General features: G+C 35.1%; 1 protein-coding gene across 2 annotated transcripts in view; it reads left to right on the forward strand.

The window, feature by feature from the left end:
• The window catches only part of FBXL13 (F-box and leucine rich repeat protein 13), a 245,322-nt gene that overhangs the window by 138,377 nt on the left and 86,441 nt on the right, over nucleotides 1-20,504 (forward strand). For both annotated transcript variants that reach the window (XR_012482417.1, XM_074268454.1), the window contains exons 9-11: nucleotides 13,205-13,303; nucleotides 18,177-18,294; nucleotides 18,540-18,702. Coding sequence is in view for 1 of the 2 variants with exons in the window: in XM_074268454.1 (XP_074124555.1) it covers nucleotides 13,205-13,303; nucleotides 18,177-18,294; nucleotides 18,540-18,702 (380 nt within the window). In the remaining variant the exon portion in view is untranslated. The remainder of the gene's footprint in view (nucleotides 1-13,204; nucleotides 13,304-18,176; nucleotides 18,295-18,539; nucleotides 18,703-20,504) is intronic.

Consider the following 20,504-nt stretch of genomic DNA (forward strand, 5'->3'; position numbering starts at 1 on the left):
ATCAGAATATAATTTGTCATATTCATCTGGCAAATATTTTTTCAATTCCTACTATGGACAAACCACTGTCCTAAGCACTATAAGATAAAGAAAGATGGAACAAAATATGTTCTTTGTTCCCCAGGAGCTTATCATTGAATTAATATTATTTTCTGGCTCTCTAAGGATGGAAAAACCCTCTGGTTTTCTAGGCCTGGCCCTAATAAGGATCTAGGGAGCTGTAGTTCCAATGTGGGAAGAAGGACTTGAGATCAGAATTGGAGGGTGGAGCTTCCTCTGTTCCCTCCTCTCCACACTTTGGGAGTTTTTAGATGCTGTCTCTAAAAGAGAGGGAGGTCCCTCCCCGTGAAGCTGCAGTGCAAGCATTGTGGTCTTATAGTTTATTTCTGCAAAACAAAGTCTTCAGATGAGACCAGGGAGGTAAAAATTAAAGGGACAAGTATGAACTAATAGATTATTTGTGGATTTTTTTTTTTTTAAATCATGGGTGCTTGCTCAGAGAGAGGGTTGAAGAACTGAGAAAAATAGGAAAAATGAACAATCTTGACTCCCATTTCTTGCTTTGATTCAGATGGCTATGACTGGCACCTGTTCCCAATCATTGCCTTTTATTCTATTAAAGTTGCATGAGCTGTGATTGACTCTGTGCTCATTTTTCCGTGGGTCCCATCGTTTGCTTCATGGGGTCTTTGGACTGGCCTGGGAGATACATAACACTAATTATCCCACATTCCTAGGCCATAGTCAGGGGTAATCTTGAGCCACTCTTTATGTTTTCTAATTACACTTCCATGGGCAGAATTATTATAAATGTGGGACTCTTTGAAATCTGCCTTATCAGATGAGAGCATTAATATATCTATCTGTCTCTAGGAATATGGGGAAGTTGAAAAGAAGAGCTAATTACTCTTTTCCACCTAATGTATTTCCTACAGTTAAACAGCAAAAGCTTATCTAAATGGATGTTTTTGTTTTTGTTCTTTGTGGGAGATGAGTTGGGAGGGAGTGGAAGGAGATCAGCATCCACACTAAGAAAGGAAAGAAACAACTCATGCAAGAAATTTATGTTACCAAATGAGATTTAAGAAGATTCTTTATAATTAGTCAAAGCCATAAGGAATTGGTTAAGGTGGGCATGCAGCAAATATTCAAGTCTACATCCTAGACAGGCCTCCACGCTAAATGAATGACCATTGTTAGCATCAGATCAGCTCTCGGGGTTCTTCAAAAGAGAAGACTTACCAGTTTTCAGTTTCATACAGAAAGGTGCCATCTTTTATGTGTTAGTTCTGTTTCACCAATTTTATGTTAAAGGGAGGTGAGGGGTATAATGGATATAATGCAGGAACTGGAGTCAATAAGGCTCATCTTCCTGACCTGGGATACTTATTATGTGTGATCTTGGGCAAGTCACATAAATCCCTGTTTGCCTCAGTTCCTCAGCGTAGAATTAGCTGGGGAAGGAAACTATTCCATTATCTTTGCCAAGAAATCCCCAGATGTAGTTATAGAAAGTCAGACACGACTGAAAAATGACTGAATAACATCTGTTACTTCTGTTACTACTTATAGTGTTTAGGTATCAGGTATGTGTTTGTGGTGTTGCCTCTGAAAAAATTCAGACTCCAACCTAAGCAGAGATATTTTAATGAGATTTATGTTATCAGTGGGTGGGCCAAATTCCTTGGGGGAGTCAGCAGCCCAGCAAATTAAGTCAAGGATTTTTGTAGAGTAAATGGTGCTAATTATGGCACAAGATATGTAAATTCTGAGGTTAAAGGAGGAGTTTGCTAATATGGGGAGGTCTTAGATCCTTGGTGGAACTATGCATGGGGTTCCTCAGAAGGCGTACAGAAAAACTCAGTTGGGGAGGGCATTAATTTAAGGTCACCCAGGGACAACAAGGAAGGAGGAACTGTGCAGATTGACATGTCAGGAGAAAGAAGGTTTGCAAGTCCAATGTCCTGTCAGTTTGCATCGTGTTAGTGCTACATTCTTATTGGCTGATTTCTGTGTTATGTTGTGTAGTAACCATCACATGATAACCTGATGATGTGGTTACAGAATATTCTAGCCTGCTCATAATTCTAGTGAGACCTATGATTTAATTATTTCTGTGGAGCTCAGAGTTGGGGGCAGGTTTGGGCTGGGCTGGGCTGGTTGCAATAATCAGAATCCCATTACAATTGAAGAAAGGAAGAAGAAAAGGAATGGAAGAGAGATTCTGACTCACTTTATAAACTTATTGGACCCATTCTTAGAGAAATAATTAAGGACCTGTTCACATAGCTTTGGCTGAATATTACTTAAATATAAATTTTCCAAGCCAAAGGACTTCATCATATAAGTGACCATTAGTTCATAAAAGAATGAATGCCATATAAGAAAGAAAAAAGATATTAAGTTTATTTGTATCTTGAATTTCTAAATTAATTCATTTTTATTAAACTAATTTCCAGTTTCTGAGGTACACAATAGTGAGTTGTCATTCACTTAAGGGTTTTTGTTCAGTTGTCTTGCATCTATGAAATGAATGAACAGATGACTGATTTAAGGTTATCTAGAAAAGGCCTTAAAAATATTCTAGGAGAGAATGTTAGATATACCTAAGTCTGTCTAACTTTATAAAATAACATAGGTACAATGTGAGGAAAAAGATCACTTTTTGCTGGGTGGCCAAAGAATTTGATGTTTGGGTTGGCTATCGAAGGTTGGGAAAAGTTTCAACAGGAGACAATGCGGGTGAGGAGGTAAGATGGCATGAATGGAAATTTCAAGGCAGGAAAGCAGAAATGTTAAATATTAGGACAATCAAGAAGCATTTAAAAGGACAGGATAATGTCAAGAGGAGAGGCAAAGAGCATTGGGCTGGCAGCCAGAGTCACCCTCCTGAGTTCAAATCTAACCCCAGATACTTAACCAGATGTGTGACTCTGGGCAAGTCACTTAACCCTACCGTTCTAGTATCTTTACCAAAAAAACAACAACAACAAAAAAAACCAAAACCAAGTAGGGTCACAGTGAGTCAGACAAAACTGAAATGACTGAACAACAACAAAAAACTCAGGAAGAATTTACTAGGTCTGTCTTCCATTTCTAGCAAATTAAAAGGTACTAGATCTGAGATAATGTAAAATCTTACTTAATGCAAACCCTGAGCATCTTTCCTCATGTGTGGTAGGTTGTGTACTATAGATTTTTTTAAAAGTCAGAATGATTGGGTACATTTGGAGGGAATAGCATTATCCATGAGTATAGTACTTTCTTAGTATTGCTAATATTTCTGAATAGTAAAGAGGTTTTGTTCTTCAGTATGTACATTTATTTTTTATTTTAAGGACAAATCATTTGTTATATAGTATAATGTCTGGGTTAGCTTTCTGGAGGTCCTCCAAATGGGCCTTGGTCTCAGCAGGATAGTCACCACAAGGATGGTCAGGAATAGAGTCTAAAGTCTTTATCGTCTGCTTCACAGTTTGTTCACTCTGACTGACTGACTCTGTCCCCAGTTCTCTCACCCTTAAATACCCTGTGGCAATTACATCATTACAGCATACTGAGTATGTATGAACTAGAGAACTATTACATCACCATGCTAAGTATATATGAACTAGAGAACCATCATCTCATCATTCACATTGAGTTAACACCTTGTTGTAAGTATCCTTCTTTCAAGTATATTTCTCCAGATTTCCGGCCTTCTACAATATAGTAATATGCTAACATGTGAGATATAGATATATACACACACATATATATTTATTCACACACACACACACACACAAACACACACACACACACACAAACACACACCATCTCAGTCCTTGCCTTTAAGGAACTTACAACCTAGCAGGAGACCAAGGTTTATACAAATATGATTTAAAACAAATTATAGTATGATAATTACAGAGGGAGGAATCAAACAAAGGCCTACAGCTTTTAGGGATGGAGGGATCATTCCAGTTGAGGGGACTGGAGAAAGCATCATGGAGAAAGGCATTGAAAGGAGTGTGATATGGAATCAATTAGAGTTGAATGAAAATTTTGCTTTGCAGTTGAAAACTAAAGAGGAATAATAGTTCTTGGAAAGGAGAATAAGGAGATTGTGGCCAGAGAACAGATTTTAGAAGTTTAAAGAGGAATAATAGTTCTTGGAAAGGAGAATAAGGAGATTGTGGCCAGAGAACAGATTTTAGAAGTTTGTTATTTGTCATTTTAAAAGTAGAATAGTTGTGAATGACATATATGTGTGTAGATATACATTCATGCACATATATATGTATGTATATAAAATTTTAGAATTAATTATGTATAATGTGATTATTATTAGATGTAATTTTTATTGATTTTTCTTGTAATGCTGATGAATTATGTTAAAATAATCATAAATTTATCCTACCCATTATATATTTTTCCCTTTGAAGTGATAGCCAATCACTGTGTCTTACTATGTTTGATATGTCTTTGTTCTCATCACCAACCAAACCAATGAAAGCTTCATCATTATTAATTTTTTTATTATAGCTTTTTATTGACAAAACATATGCATAGGTAATTTTTCAACATTGATCCTTGTAAAAACTTCTGTTCCAACTTTTCCCTTTCCCCCCACCCTCACCCCTAGATGGCAGGTAGTCCCATATATGTTAAATACGTTAAAGTATATGTTAAATACAATATATGTATACATATTTAGACAGTTGTCTTGCTACACAAGAAAAACTGGATTTAGAAAGAAGATAAAAATAACCTGGGATGAAAACCAAAATGCAAGCAAACAATATCAGAAAAAGTGTAAATGCTATGTTGTGCCTAGCAAGATTTGGTTTCAGTACATGACCAGATTAGGGCTCCAAATGTTTGTCAAATAAAAATTAAGAACATTAGTATTTTAAATATGTGACATGGAAAAAATTTTGAAATCTTGAACATAGGGTCTTTATAATTTCATTGAAGATAAAGATCCAGGAATAGTTGTTTAGGGATGTTTCATTTTGACCTAAGAAGTTTTGGCAGCAGTATTGCCAAAGCATCTTTTGGCTATTATAATATAAATTGTGCAAGGAAACAAACATTAACTGCCAGGAATAAGCTTAAAAGTAGTTTCTTAAAGTCTATTTGTTTTTTTTTTTTTTTTTTTTCTGGACACTAGTCTTAAATTGTAGCACAAAGGCTATTAGACGATAGCACAAAGACTTTGTGTGGAAAGTAGACATCAGTTGATATATTTTGTCGGTATTATTTTTTTCCTTGTCCAGAAACCACATTTTTAAATGGTTCAGAGAGAGCACAAGGAATAAAACAAGTTTTTTAAATTTTTGGTGCATTTGTGATAGAGGTGATTAATTTCATTGACACAATTTGTTTAAAAAAAGAAGAAGGAGGAAGAGAAGGAAGAGGAAGAAGAAAGAAGAAGGAAGAAAGTAAAAAGAAGAAGAGGAACAGGAGAAGGAGATAGCCTAGGGAAGATTTTAAATCTTCAAATGGCAGGGAGAAAGCAATTACTTAGATATATTCTCAAAGTCTGATTTCTATTGCATATAGTTTCCTTTAAGATCATTATGTATACAGAAAAAAAAATTCATTTGGTCAGCATGGAATAATAGAACAAACACTTGGAATCAAAAGACCTGGGTTCAATTTCTGGTACTACCCTTACTAGCAAAAGGTCAAGTTACATAATCTCTCTGAGCCAAGTTGCCCTGTATGTGATGTAGGGATAATGACATTTGCATTGTCTTCCCCTTAAAATTGTTATAAAGGTCAAATGAAATAGTAAATGTAAACCACAAAGCCCTATATAAATGTCAAATATTTTTATCACTTAAAAAGTTAAATTATTGAAAGCAAATACATCATCACAATTGACTAAGAATATTTCCAGAAAAAGTTGTGGAAAGTTTATGTAAGGAATTATAGTAATCCAATTCAAATTATTCATGCTTTTATTAAAGATTCTGCCATATTTTGGTAACTGATGTTAATCAGGTAAGAATTAAGATAGAACATATAGGATTAGGCAGATAGGAACAAGGCTTAAATGAAGAAAGATAAAAAATGGAGGTCATGAGTTTGTTGGGCTCAATTCATATTATTTTATAAAAATCTTGTAAATGGTTACATTGTATATACCTATTGTGTAGTTTTTCTTCTTTTTGGAGAGTTTATAATATCTTTGAGGAAAAAAATACATATGAATGAGACAGTTTACTGCACTAAAGTTTAACCTGCAGGATTATTGGAGGGTGATAGACCAGTCAAGAAGGTTTTAGTTGTATTCCCAGTGGAAGGTGAATAGGGTCTTGGAAAGTCATTGTTAGAAATTCTGGTGCCTGGCCGAGCAAATATAATAAAGATGACAATACTCCCCAAACTAATCTATTTATTTAGTGCTATACCAATCAGACTCCCAAGAAACTATTTCAATGACCTAGAAAAAATAACAACAAAATTCATATGGAAGAATAAAAGGTCGAGAATTGCAAGGGAACTAATGAAAAAAAACTCAGAGGAAGGTGGTCTAAGTGTACCTGATCTAAAGCTATATTATATAGCAGCAGTCACCAAAACCATTTGGTATTGGCTAAGAAATAGACCTGTAGATCAGTGGAACAGATTAGATACAAAGGACAAAAAAGGGTACATCTATAGCAATCTAATCTTTGACAAACCCAAAGATTCCAACATTAGGGATAAAAATTCATTATTCGGAAAAAACTGTTGGGAAAACTGGAAATTAGTATGGCAGAAATTAGATATGGATCCACACTTAACACCATATACCAAGATAAGATCAAAATGGATCCATGATTTAGGCATAAAGATTGAGATCATAAATAGATTAGAGGAACAGAGGATAATCTACTTCTCAGACTTGTGGAGGAGGAAGAAATTTATGACCAGAGGAGAACTAGAGATCATTATTGATCACAAAATAGAAAATTTTGATTACATCAAACTAAAAAGTTTCTGTACAAATAATACTAATGCAAACAAGATCAGAAGGGAAGTAACAAATTGGGAAAATATTTTTAAAAACAAAGGTTCGACAAAGGTCTCATTTCCAAAATATATAGAGAACTGACCATAGTTTATAAGAAACCGAACCATTCTCCAATTGATAAATGGTCAAAGGATATGAACAGACAATTCTCAGAGGAAGAAATTGAAACTATATCCACTCACATGAAAGAGTGTTCCAAATCACTACTGATCAGAGAAATGCAAATTAAGACCACTCTGAGATACCACTACACACCTGTCAGATTGGCTAAGATGACAGGAACAAATAATGATGAATGTTGGAGGGGATGTGGGGAAACTGGGACACTAATACATTGCTGGTGGAGTTGCGAAAGAATCCAGCCATTCTGGAGAGCAATCTGGAATTATGCCCAAAAAGTTATCAAACTGTGCATACCCTTTGACCCAGCAGCGCTACTACTGGGATTATATCCCAAAGAAATACTAAAGAGCGGAAAGAGACATATATGTGCCAAAATGTTTGTGGCAGCTCTTTTTGTTGTAGCTAGAAACTGGAGGATGAATGGATGTCCATCAGTTGGAGAATGGTTGGGTAAATTGTGGTATATGAAGGTTATGGAATATTATTGCTCTGTAAGAAATGACCAGCAGGAGGAATACAGAGAGGCCTGGAGAGACTTAAATCAACTGATGCTGAGTGAAATGAGCAGAACTAGAAGATCACTGTACACTTCAACAACAATACTGTATGAGGATGTATTCTGATGGAAGTGGAAATCTTCAACATAAAGAAGATCCAACTCACTTCCAGTTGATCAATGATGGACAGAGGTAGCTACACCCAGAGAAGAAACACTGGGAAGTGAATGTAAATTGTTAGCACTAATATCTGTCTGCCCAGGTTGCATGTACCTTCGGAATCTAATGTTTATTGTGCAACAAGAAAATGATATTCACACACATGTATTGTACCTAGACTATATTGTAACACATGTAAAATGTATGGGATTGCCTGTCATCGGGGGGAGGGAATAGAGGGAGGGGGGGTAATTTGGAAAAATGAATACAAGGGATAATATTATAAAAAATATATATATATAATAAAAAAATTTAAAAAAAAATGAATGGAAAAAAAATAAATTAAGAATTATAATAATAGCAACTACCTTATAGGTACCTTACAGACAAGGTACCTTGGGAACTCAAATGAGATAACATAGGTAAACTACTTTGTAAACATTAAAACATTATTAAAATGCCAAAAAAAAAAAAAAAAAAAAAGAAAAAAAGAAATTCTGGTGCCTGGAACAAATTTGTTTTAGAGGGAAGATAAAGAGGAGAACAATACTGGTCAGGTTGAGGCTGAAGGAAAAGGGATGAATCAAATATGACACTAAAGTTTCTAGATTAGGAAGCTGGGAGGGTAATGATGTCATTAACAGAGGGCCAGTTTTGGGAGAAAATGATGAGCTCACTTTTGGACAGGCTGAATTTGAGAAGTTGGCAGGATCTCCAGGTGGATGTATATTGTGGAAAGTTGGAAACATGGGTTGGAGATCTGGGAATATGGGAAGCCTGGAAACAAACGTTTGGAAACAATGATCATAAAAGTTGTAGGAATAGGTAAAATGGATGAGATATCCAAAGAAGACAGAATAGAGAGAGAAGAAAAGGAAGCTGAATATAAACTTTCAGCAGATGCCTATACTTAGGGGCTGGCAGAAAAGAGAACAAAGATGAATGATCAGAGAAATATGGGAGAAATCTAACCTCAAAAAGAAGTAGGTTATTCAATAGTATCCATTTTTGCAAAGAGGTCAGGAAGGATGAGTACTACAAAAAATATTATGTTCTCTTGGATTTGATGATAAAGTCATTACTGACGTTAAAAGATCCAGTTTTATGTGATTGAACATGGTTTGAAGGTTGGTTTGGTCAGTAGAAAATAACCAGATAGCTGTTAAGTTATAGAAGTACTGAGAATATATTAATGATAGTTTATGGAAAATGACATTGTTGAATGAAGATACGGATGGCATTCCTGCAGTATGTATCCAAGAGAATTGTCTGGGTACATCATCTCACATTAGCATATTAGTTCTTTAAGGTTTAGTAGCAGTGAGAAAAGACTTACCATTATCTAAAATTTGGTCCTCAGTAAAAAATTATCCTTGGAGAAACAAGCTATCCTTATGGTAAGGATAGTACCTTGACATGGAAACATATATCACACCTTATTGATAATATCCATAACTATGATGAATAGCATCATGCTCTTATGGTCATGGGTCATGTCTGTAGTATGTATGATCTATGACATTTTCAGGTTGTAGGGACCCTTTGGGTTTGCTGGTTCTGCCTTTTGTTTTGTGTTTAACAAAGGTATGTATGGAGTGGTGTATATCTCCCCCACCTTTCCACATTTTCTGGGCTAAGAGAACTGATTGAGGACTGGCAGTAATGTCTTGTATAATCCAGAATGGTCAGAAGGCAGTTAATTGGGATTTAGCTGGAGGATCCGATCTTAGTTGCCCCTTTTGGAAATACACAATTTGAATTCAACATAGAAAATGTTAGTTAAATGTCTGTTAAAGGGGAAGGCCCCACCCCACTCTGCAGTGGACAGAGAAAAGATTGCTGTACTGTTGTTGCAACAACTGTTGTTCAGTCATTTCAGTTGTGTCCAATTCTTCATGACAGCATTTGGGTTTTTTTTTTGGCAAAGATACTGCAGTGGTTTGCCATTTCCTTCTCCAAGCCATATAAAATATATATTTATTCTTAGGTTAAGAGCTAATGATAGTCACCAGGTCCAAGTTAGTCTAAGTTCAGGAAAAACTTCTCAAGGTAAATATTGTTGGTCTTAGACAGTTTTCTTACATATAAATCAATCAATATATTTTTTAAAGCATGTATTAAGTATCTACTGTGTGCAAAGTGCCTATAATGACAAAAATGAAACAGTCCCTGACCTCAAGGATCATACATTCTACTTAGGCAATGTGTACCTTTGTAAATACATAGTATATATGCAAAATAAATACGAGGTAATGTTTGGAGGGAGGGTACTCAGCCCTGGCATGGGGGAAATGATTAGGAGCATCTTTATGTATAATATTATTTAACTAAAGTTATTAAACTAAGTCTTAAAGGAATTAAGGTATTCTAAGAAGCAGAGGTGAGGATAGAGTGTACTTCAGGCATAGAGAACAGGCTGCAGAGAATGAGTGGGATGGAGGAATAGCAATAAAACCATTTTAATTGGACAATAGAGTGAGATAAAAAGAATAATGTGTGGCTAGGCTGGAAATTGGTTGAGGTCAGAGTGTGAATAAAGTTTTTCACATGCCAGAGAACATGAGATATTATATGATAAAATATGGGAATAGTGCTTGACTTGGAGTTAGGAAGACCTATCTTTGAAAATAGCCTCTTTTACTTAATAGCTGTCACTCACCATCCCTGAGCTTTAGGTTCCTTATCTATCAAATGGGCATAATAATAGCTGTGGAATATACCTCATAAGGTGACTGTGAAAGTTAAATGAGATGATATGCCACCACTTTGTAACCTTAAAATTCAATATCAATGTTAACTGTAATTATTTTATGGTATTAAGGGTGACCAACAGATTTCTGTTTCCAGATGATATAGATGTGCTCTTAAGTACATGCAGTTGGCCTGGATTATGAGAGGGTGATATTGCCCTTTCTCCTTTTCCCCCAGGTGGTATTGCTTGGGTTCTTAAAATTGTATCAGAACGCAATTTCAGGCAAGTTCCATCATGGTAATAAAGGTTTTGCATATGACCCTGGCAACAGACTATGCCCACTTCCTGAGGACTAGCCTAGTCTGGAAAGATAATGCCACCTTGTACAATATAGTATTAAAAAATTTTTTTTAGAATGTTTCCAATACATTGTGCCTTTATGAAGGTACAACATCATTTTGTTAGACACTACTCTTATTTCAATTAAGGTATAGGTAGGTAACTTGCCTGTGCTCACAGAGCAAGTTAATAACAAAGTAGGGCCCTTTACTGTAACTCAGGCATCTCTCCTACTAGGCCATATTCCCTTCAGAATATAAAAACATTTTGGAAATGGGTTTTATGACCGTTCTTAAAAGTACAACCTGATTCCTCAGTTTTGGATTCATATGAATTTTTTCCTCCTAGAAATGGAGAAAGCTCAGTTACAATGCATTGAGATCATAGAGTTCAATTCACAACAGAAAATATGACAGCAACCATGGAAAATTTTTCTAAATTTAGATTATAATTTAACTGTTATGCTTTTAATAATTCTGAGATGTCATAAAAATTAGAAGCCAAGAAAAGAAAAGAACGTAATAGTGAAATACATTTTGAAATAAAAATTAGTGTTGATTAGACATGGTCTTATACATTGCAGTATTTTTATTTAAAAAGAAAGAAGGTTATACCAGCTGACAATTATTTAATCTGAATCAATTATAATAAATTATATATCAAGACCAGCAAGTAAGTATGATAAAAAAAATTAGGCATTAGAATCACAAAAATAGAAATCAATATCTCAAATGATCACAGATTCATAGATTTAGAATTGGAAAAAGGACCTTTGAGTTTATTGACCCCAACCATTGTTTATGCTGATGATAAAACTTGGCAAAGCCTAGAGATTTTAAGCATAATGCCCAGCAAATAACAGGCATTTTATAAATAGTCCTTTCCTTTTCCCTTTCCTCTTCTATTTTCCACAGTCCCAAAACTTATATTTGAACCCAAATCTCCTGATTGCAGTTCAAAAACAATCTTCATTATACTACATTTTCTCTTAAGAGAAGGGGATCATTTTTGGAGTTTGATATTCAGGAGAGATTTTTTATGGAGAAGTTGTCAGTTAAGATAGCTTAAGAAAATAGCTCTCCTTTTGTTCTCCTCTTTGGTCTGTGCAAAACTTGATGGTTTTGTCCCCTAATTCCAAAGTTTTCTGTATCAAAGCACTGAAAAATTATGTAGTGGAGGGAATCTCCCTTGCCTTTGGTCTCTTATTTGCTGAGTGAGTTGCCTCAGGAAAGGGGGTGAACTTGGTTCCCCATAATTGAAGGGGGATGCTCAACACCTTATGTTTCATTGATTGCATTTCTACTTCTACCATCCACATACAAGGAGGCAGTACAGTATAAAAGAAAGAGTGCTAGACTCAGGAGAAAACTGAATTTGAATCCCACTTTTGACACTTACCAGGTTTGTGACCATTTTCAGGTCATTTCCTTAACTTCTTTGTACTTGGGAACATTGGTTCAGCCCAATGGCCACATACTCAACCGCAGTTAGAAACACAAGATCTAAGGTACCAATAAAAGAAAATTGATACTTTGACTTAAAATATCATTCTTGACATAGACATGACATGAATGTTTGACAAAACGAGGTAGCAATTCATTCTTCAGAAGAAGTAAAGGATGATCCATATATCTTACTATGGCCATAGTCATTTGGTTATTTTGTTTTTAAGATAAAAAGAGCATAATATTCTCAAAATAATAGTTTAATTCAGCTAGGTTTTGTGGGACTGAATTGGTGCTTTGCAGATCTGTTCAATGAATGAATGAAGTGATTTACTTGATAATATTTTGATTTTTTTATCCTTCATTTTGACTTAATAACATTTGAATATCATGAAAGCTTAATAAAATCCTAATTATATCTTTGTGAAAATGTACATGTATTTGTATATATATATGTATGTACATGTACACACAAAATATATAGGTGTATGTATATACATATGTGTATTACATATGTATATGTAATATACATATGTACAGGTACACACAAAAGCATATAATGCAGGGGGTCCCAAAATTTTGGTTCAGTTTAAAAACTGAAACAATAAAAACATTATATGTATGTGTATGTGCATGTATTATGTATGTATGCAGATATCTATATAGGTATCCACTATTTTCCATAAACGTGGATAACTGAGATCTGATTATGTCAGTATTTTTGAGGAAAGAGTGCCTTTTTTTTAAGAAAAGGAAATACATGGGATTATCCCTTTTCTACATTTTTTATAGAATTAACTACAATTTTATAGAAACCCTTACTTATTAAGTCTGCCTTATAATCCTTTTTTGCTGTTGTCTTAAAGTTTCATTAAATATTATGTTAATATATTCACTCAATAAAATCAGCATTCTGTCTCTCTCTTTTTTTATTTTTTACATTTAGATTTCAGTTCAAGGCTTCAGGGATATTGCAAGCAGCTGCACTGGACTAAAGCACTTGGTCATCAATGATATGCCAACTCTGACAGACAATTGTATAAAAGTAGGTCTCCAAAAGTAGGTCTTTAGAATCAGAATCTTAGATAAGATATGATGATGATAATTAGCATTTAATGACTCTGAAAGATTCAGTGCTTTATGTTATTTTATTCCATTCTCACAACAACCCTGGGAAGTAGGTGCTTTTATCATTCCCATTGGAAACTTGAAAACACTAAGACACAGAAAGATTGCTTGGTTTCCCTGGGGTTATACAGCTAGTCAGTGTCTGAGGCAGGAGTCAAATTCATATCTCCATACTTCAAGTGCTTCAGTATTCTATGTGCTGTGCCAGTTAGCTGCCTGTGTGTTTTTCTAACGATATCATATATAACAGCAAATGTATGTACTGTGTATATGTGTTTTAAAGCCCTAAATTATGAGACAATACTGTTACATATATACATGTCATAATAGTCATAAAAAGGTATTTGCCAGTACTATTAAGAATTTTTTTCCTTAGTCTGATAGTTAAAATATCTAGCTTTTAAAGCCCATTGCAATCTCTGTTTTGTTGTTTTAGCCAGGTCACAGGGTGCTGGCGGTGGTCCCCATTACAACCTCTGGTTTGTGCTAGGGAGGCAGTTTAAGTATAGTTTTTTTTGTTTTTTTTTTTGTTTGGTTGGGTTTTTTTTTTGTTTGTTTGTTTGTTTTTTTTGTTTTGTTTTGTTTAGCTTAGGTTTTTGCTGAGGGAATCTTTGTCCTGGAAGTCAGATCTGGGTGCAGATTTGGTTTGGCTTCTATCTTTGTGATTGCCCAGAAATGTCTTTGGTCTTAGGAAGAATTGCTTAGAAGTATCTGCTGTGTGGTCAGGACGCATGAAGTGTTCAGAAAGGACTTTGGCCCAACGTCCCAAGATGGATAGAGGATAAATTGATTCTTCTGGCCAAGGACCTGAAGACTAGTGATGGTGGGACTACTGTCTTAACCCACTAATAGCACAGCTGTGGCTGTCACCCGATGTTTGGGACATGGAAAATATGCAATTGTAGCCCTTGTGCTGATTGGGATGTGATTACATTACAGTCTGGGAACCACCCTAGCAATCAGGGCTTCCTAATAGTGAAGCCATTGCTTTAGGGTAAAGGTCAGAACTTGATCTCAAGGTTTGAGGCTTGATCCTGTTGACTGTGTCTGATATTCTCAAAGCTGGAGCTCTGAATCAGTTCTGACCCAGTTCTAGATTGTTATAGATGTGGCCTTTATCCAGTTAGCTGGAGGTGGGGGCTGGGACAGGGTGTGTGCCTGGTCTGGTAGTCAGGACATAGGGAGGTCAAACATATAATTGAGGCCTTGAGTTCTGTGAATGATGGAATCTTAGCCTAGTGGTCAGGAAATGGATTGTTGGCTGAGGTGTCGCTCTGCAAGAGTTACACAGTTACACAGTTATGAAACTTTGGTTGGGATCTCAGGGATACCAAGAACACACCCAGGTTGAGGCCCCATGGTGATATAAAATGCTGCTTAGGAGATGTGAAAGGCACAGGAGTAACCTTGGCCCTGAGGCTGGGCAAGGTAAAGGAAAGGAGATGCCCGTGGTATAGTTTTTTCTGTGTAGTCATGGTTTATCTCTGCCCTTCTCCATAGTTAAAAATGGTAATGGCAGAGTCATTGCCAGTTAGAATTAAGATAATAATTTGAAGCATGGGGAGGACCCATTTGGGGGCCTCAAAGGGCGATATTTTGGCCTTGTAGTTGAGGCATGACATTTTCCTTGTGTTGGTCTTGTTGCCAAATAGTCCCTATTCTCAAATAGCTCACAGTCTAACAGGCAAGACTACATGCAAACAACTATATGTAAATAAAATCTATAGCAGACAAATGGGGCAAAGTCACAGAAGGGAGATTTCTTATAGAAAATGAGATTTCATAAGAGCTATTCCCCAAATGACAAATGATCAAAAGATATGAACTATGGCCAAAGAGCTATAAGATCTCGCAAATTCTTTGACCTAACAATACCACTACAAAGCCAAAAGAGATAAAATCCAAAAAATATTTTTAAAAAGGAAAATAACCTATATGTACAAAAGTATAGCAGCTGAATAAATTGTGGATAATGGAATGTTATTGTTCTGTAAGAAATGATGAGCAAGATGCTCTCAGAAAAACCTGAAAAGTACTCCATCAGCTCAAGCAAATTGAAATGCGCTGTGTTCAGTAGCTAAGCTGTGGAATGATCAGCTGTGAATAATTTTGATAGTTTCAGCAATATATTGATCCAAGACAACTCTGAAAGACTTAAGATGAAAAATGCGATCCATATCCAGAAAAAGAACTGATTGTGTCTGAATACAGACTGAAACATATCTTTTGTTTTTTATTTTCCCTGAGGGTTTTTTTGGGGGGAAATCTGTTTTCTTTTATAACATGCATTTTATTGAAATGTCTTGCATATCTTCACATGTGCCTTCTCAATAGTGAGGGGGCAATGTGGGAATAAAATATGAAAAAAGTGAGATTTTTAAGTAGTACTTGAAAAAAGTCAGTGAGCCATAGGGGGGAGGGAGTGGAGGGAGGGAGGGGATAATTTGGAAAAACGTATTAAAACAAACAAACAAACAAATAAATAAATAAATAAATAAAATAAAAAGAAAAAAGTCAGTGAAGCCAGAAGGCAGAGATGAGAGGGAAGAGAATTTCAGAACATGGAAAATAGTAAAAATGCCCACATGGAGAATTGAAGAGTGGTATTACAGAGTATCTGGAAGGGTTGTAGTATGTGTAAGAAGGCTGGAAAGGTTAGAAAAAGTCATTCATTCATTCATTTTTACAAATCATTATGTTCAGTATCTTGTCCCATATATCTCTTTATTAATGAAAGGACTAACCCTAAGTGATGCCAAACTCAAATCAAAAACAGTTTCTCACACCAGCCTACATATTGACTTAGAAAACTGTAAAATAGTTTATGTTATACTATGTTTTTATTTATTTTGCTATTTTTCTATGATATTTTAATCTGTTTCAGTCCACACAAGTTTTGTGGGCCATCAGTTTGACACTTCTGGTCTGGTCAATTCTCTTAAGTTCCTAAGTTATAGAAGTTATAGAGAAGGTAGAATAACCTCACCTTATACCAATGAAATCTCAGTTTCCCCTCTTCATAGTGCCTTACCTCAGAAATTACTTTTCCTTTATATTGTTTATATCTAACGTTTCATTTCATAAAACATTTCATAAAATTTCATTTTTTCATTTCATAAATTTTCATAACATTTCATCTAATAATTTCCTAAATTTCATAAAATTTCATTTCATAATGACATTTCATAAAATAAATATATGTTAATTGACTTCCTTCTTTAGAGCTAGTTGTGTAAGTTTTGACAATTTTGTTGGCACATATCAGTTATTTGCTGGTGTAGACAGGTGGGAAAAAAAGCTCAATATATATAGGTACATGTATTGCATGTGTTATATGCATATATCCATATCCATATAGATATTTATATACAAGCTTGTAAACATTTAATTTCTTTGTGTCCTTGAATCCCCTGTGAAATTTTTCCATTGCTCTCCAGCAATGGAGAACTTTTGTTTTATGGTATAATTCAAACACAGAGCTTTTGTATATGAAAGTAGCCTGGACCATGTCGTTGTTCAAAATAGATGGCAGTACCTGCCAAATGTGGCAATTTTTCTTGGTACTCCCTTTTCTTATGACTTTTTATACACTTAGGACATGACTTCTTAGGTCATTCCCTGCCTCCCTCCCTGGTCATTCAATAGTAAATACATTAAATTAACATTTAAATAAAACTTGATGTTCTTTCCTCTGACTTTAGTGAACTTTATTAGAAAATTTGACCTATGTTATTATTTAAGAAAAAAATAGTAAAAATATTTGAAGGCTGTAACTAGTGAATGTAACTAGAGATAGATTTCATTTAAATCACTAGGTAAGAAAACTCATTTGATAATATAATATATAATCTTTAAAACTGATAGGTTTTTGCAATAAATATTTGAGTAAATTTTTAGCTTTAGCATAACATTGAGAAGTTTAATTTATTTAGGTAAAGTTGTTTATTTTTAGAGATGAGCTATCTCCAATTCAACGATTATATTTTTGTCATGTAATAGTAATATAACTGTCATCCAAGCTAGCTATTTAAATATTACAAAAGAAGAAGTTCAGATATTTTGTATGTTTAAACTAATATATGTGTATTTTAGTAAAACATTCACTTTGGGATTTTTATTATGAAATGTGGGTTAAAATAAAAACTTGACCAAGATAACATAATAGAGAATATTTTGAGTTTTATAGTGAACTCATCCTTCACTTTGTTTTTTCTATCTACTGTTGGATCAGGGGTAGTCAGAAGAGAGGGCATTTTCCCGCTTTAATTTTCAATGAGCTTCTCAGTTTAGAATGGATTAACCCAAAAGAAGAGACTATGAATTTTGTACTTACAAGAATAACTGTTAAAAATTGAGTTTTCACTTCATTAGCATCTCAGGAATTCAAGTGTTTTAAGTGACTATAACAATTCATTATCCTTCTTTGAAAAGTTTATCAGTCAAATATAGTTCTTGGATAGTTTGTTTTTCCCTGATATCTCTTATAATTGATATTATGGAAAAGTGATTGTTAAAGGCTGCAGCAGACAACTTTTTTCAACTGGTAAGGACTGATCACATTGGAGAGCAGACTGGAGGACTTAGAATAGAATCCCAACTCTGCCCTTTACTCCCTGTTTATGCAAGTATTTTATGGGCTGTGGTTTCCTCAACTTTAAAGTGAGTGGGTTAGACTTTGATGTGTCCTCCAAAGGTCCTTTTCCTGCTCTCAATGAATGAAAGGCTTAGTTCTATATTTGTTCTGGACTTCAGAGTTCTGATCGTCTTTTTTTTTTTTTTTTTTCTCAAAGGCTTTGGTTGAAAGATGCAAAAGCATTACATCTGTAATATTCATTGGTTCACCACATCTCTCTGACACTGCTTTTAAATATCTTACTGACTGCTCACTTAACAAGGTTCGGGTTGAAGGTCAGTGATATTGTTAAACTATTCCATCACTATTATTTTTTCCCCCTGAGGCTGGGGTTAAGTGACTTGCCCAGGGTCACACAGCTAGGAAGTGTTAAGTGTCTGAGATCAGATTTGAACTCAGGTCCTCCTGAATTCAAGGCTGGTTGCTTTATGCACTGCGCCACCTAGCTGCCCCCTCCATCACTATTATTGACCTTGACTATTAATGACTATTAATGTCTTTGGGGTCTATGTTTTAACAGGGAATAATCGGATCACAGACCTAACTTTCAAACTTATGGATAAATATTACGAAGATCTCAGCCATATTTACATGACTGATTGTGAGCGGATTACTGATGTCAGCCTTAAGTCAATTGCTAATTTGAAGAATCTTGTTGTACTGAATTTAGCTAATTGTATAAGGTAATCTGATATTTAATGAACTAGCCATTTTAACAAAAATATTTAATCAGTAATGTTGTGGTTAGATGTTTAAGCTATTGCAAGAGAATTGGAGTGGTCCCCTGAACTAGGTAATTTTGATATACATAGTATCTTGATTCTTCAGTTTTCTTGTTAATAAAATTCATTATTTTGCACAGTTGAATGAAACATTTTGGACCACTTATTAGAAAGTCTATAAAATCATTCTGTTTGTAAGTCAAACCCCAACCCTGTTAGAAGGGTGTTCTAATTACTTTTTAACTTCTTTTGTTTTTCTAGCATTTTATTGAATAATATCTTTTATGGCAAGTCCAAAGCATCAATCTAGAAAGAAGGCAGTGGTACATAACACCATTCCCCATATAACATTAATAATTGAGTCAATTAAATAATTTTAATTATATTAGAATTGATGAAACACATGTAAAAAATTCTATAAAGAAAATGAGGATATAGTCCTTATTCTCTTGTTCTAGGAATATCTTCCTCTGCATTTGACTAGTTCTGTAATACCCTGTGGGAAGGAAAAGAATGTAGGTATTAGAGTCTGTTAGAGAAATGAAAGTAGGCAGAGATCCTCTGTGGCCTCTCCTCAGATTTTAATCCTCTCGCTGCCTGCCAGATTTCTCTATTTCTTCAATATTCCATCTACCCATTCCGGATGTTTATATTTCTTCCCCTGCCTTCATTCCTTTGGTGCCCTGTGCCCTAAAGCTTCTCCCTTGTAGCACTTTATCCCAGGCTTGCCTTCTGTAGACATTACAATGTTCCAGAATTAAAACCTTCTGTCTCTTACCATGCTTCCAAGAGTCATATTCTCTCAGTGTCCTATTCCTATTTAGCCGAGGCAAGTGATCTAGTAGTCATTTATACCTTGGTATGAATTTTTTTCATAGTGTTATGTCTCAGGGATATTTATATTCATTGCATAAAATGGAATGAACATCTATTTGCTCTGTGCTAGACACTTGAGACATATTATATTTTAAAAAGTAGATACAGTTCTTTTCCTTAGGGAATTTGAAATCTCATATAGGGGACAGAACATATCCAGGGCAAATAACATAAGACAGTAAAGATTAAGCACTAACATTTGTGGTGGATAAGAGCTTTAATAAACCAAGGAAAGGAAACATCAGTTTGGGTGGAGTAGTAAGGATATATTTCAAGAAGGTTTTAAGAAGGTTGCCAGGCTAGATGTTGGAGGATAATTAAAAGAAATTGGTACAGAAGAAGGAGAGAACAGCTCAGGTGAGAGAAACAGCATGAACTCTGGTGCAAAGGGGAGAATCATCAGCATGTTTTCAGAAGAAGATGAAGGGACCAGACTGGTGTTTCCGTCAGGTTATTGTGGCATATTGGCTGAGCAAAGATTGGTTAAAGAGGAGCTAAACTAGCGACCTTTGATCTTGTACTTAATGTGAACTGTGGCAGCTTTTGAGCAACTGAATTGTCTCGGTCCACATTGCTCAGAGTCCAGAGAATCTCCTAAAGGAGGAAGTGATGATCTTAATTATGGGATCAGCCTAAGAGTGGGAAAGATTCATAGTACCAAAGAAACAGAGGGAAAAATGTGTTAATACAAGAAGCTATAGGTTCAAAGAGCCAGAGATGAGCACCATGTCCTGTCTTGAAGTAGGAATCTGAGAAAGGCACCAAGTATGAACAAATCATTTTTAAAAGCACAATGAAGAATTAAGATCCAGCTGTTATAACTTGTTTAGTTGTACTATCTGGCTCATCTGTTTTTTGCTGGGATGGCACTAACCATGTGAATCCAT

The sequence above is a fragment of the Sminthopsis crassicaudata genome, chromosome 5, assembly GCF_048593235.1.
Source record: "Sminthopsis crassicaudata isolate SCR6 chromosome 5, ASM4859323v1, whole genome shotgun sequence".
NCBI lineage: Eukaryota > Metazoa > Chordata > Mammalia > Dasyuromorphia > Dasyuridae > Sminthopsis > Sminthopsis crassicaudata.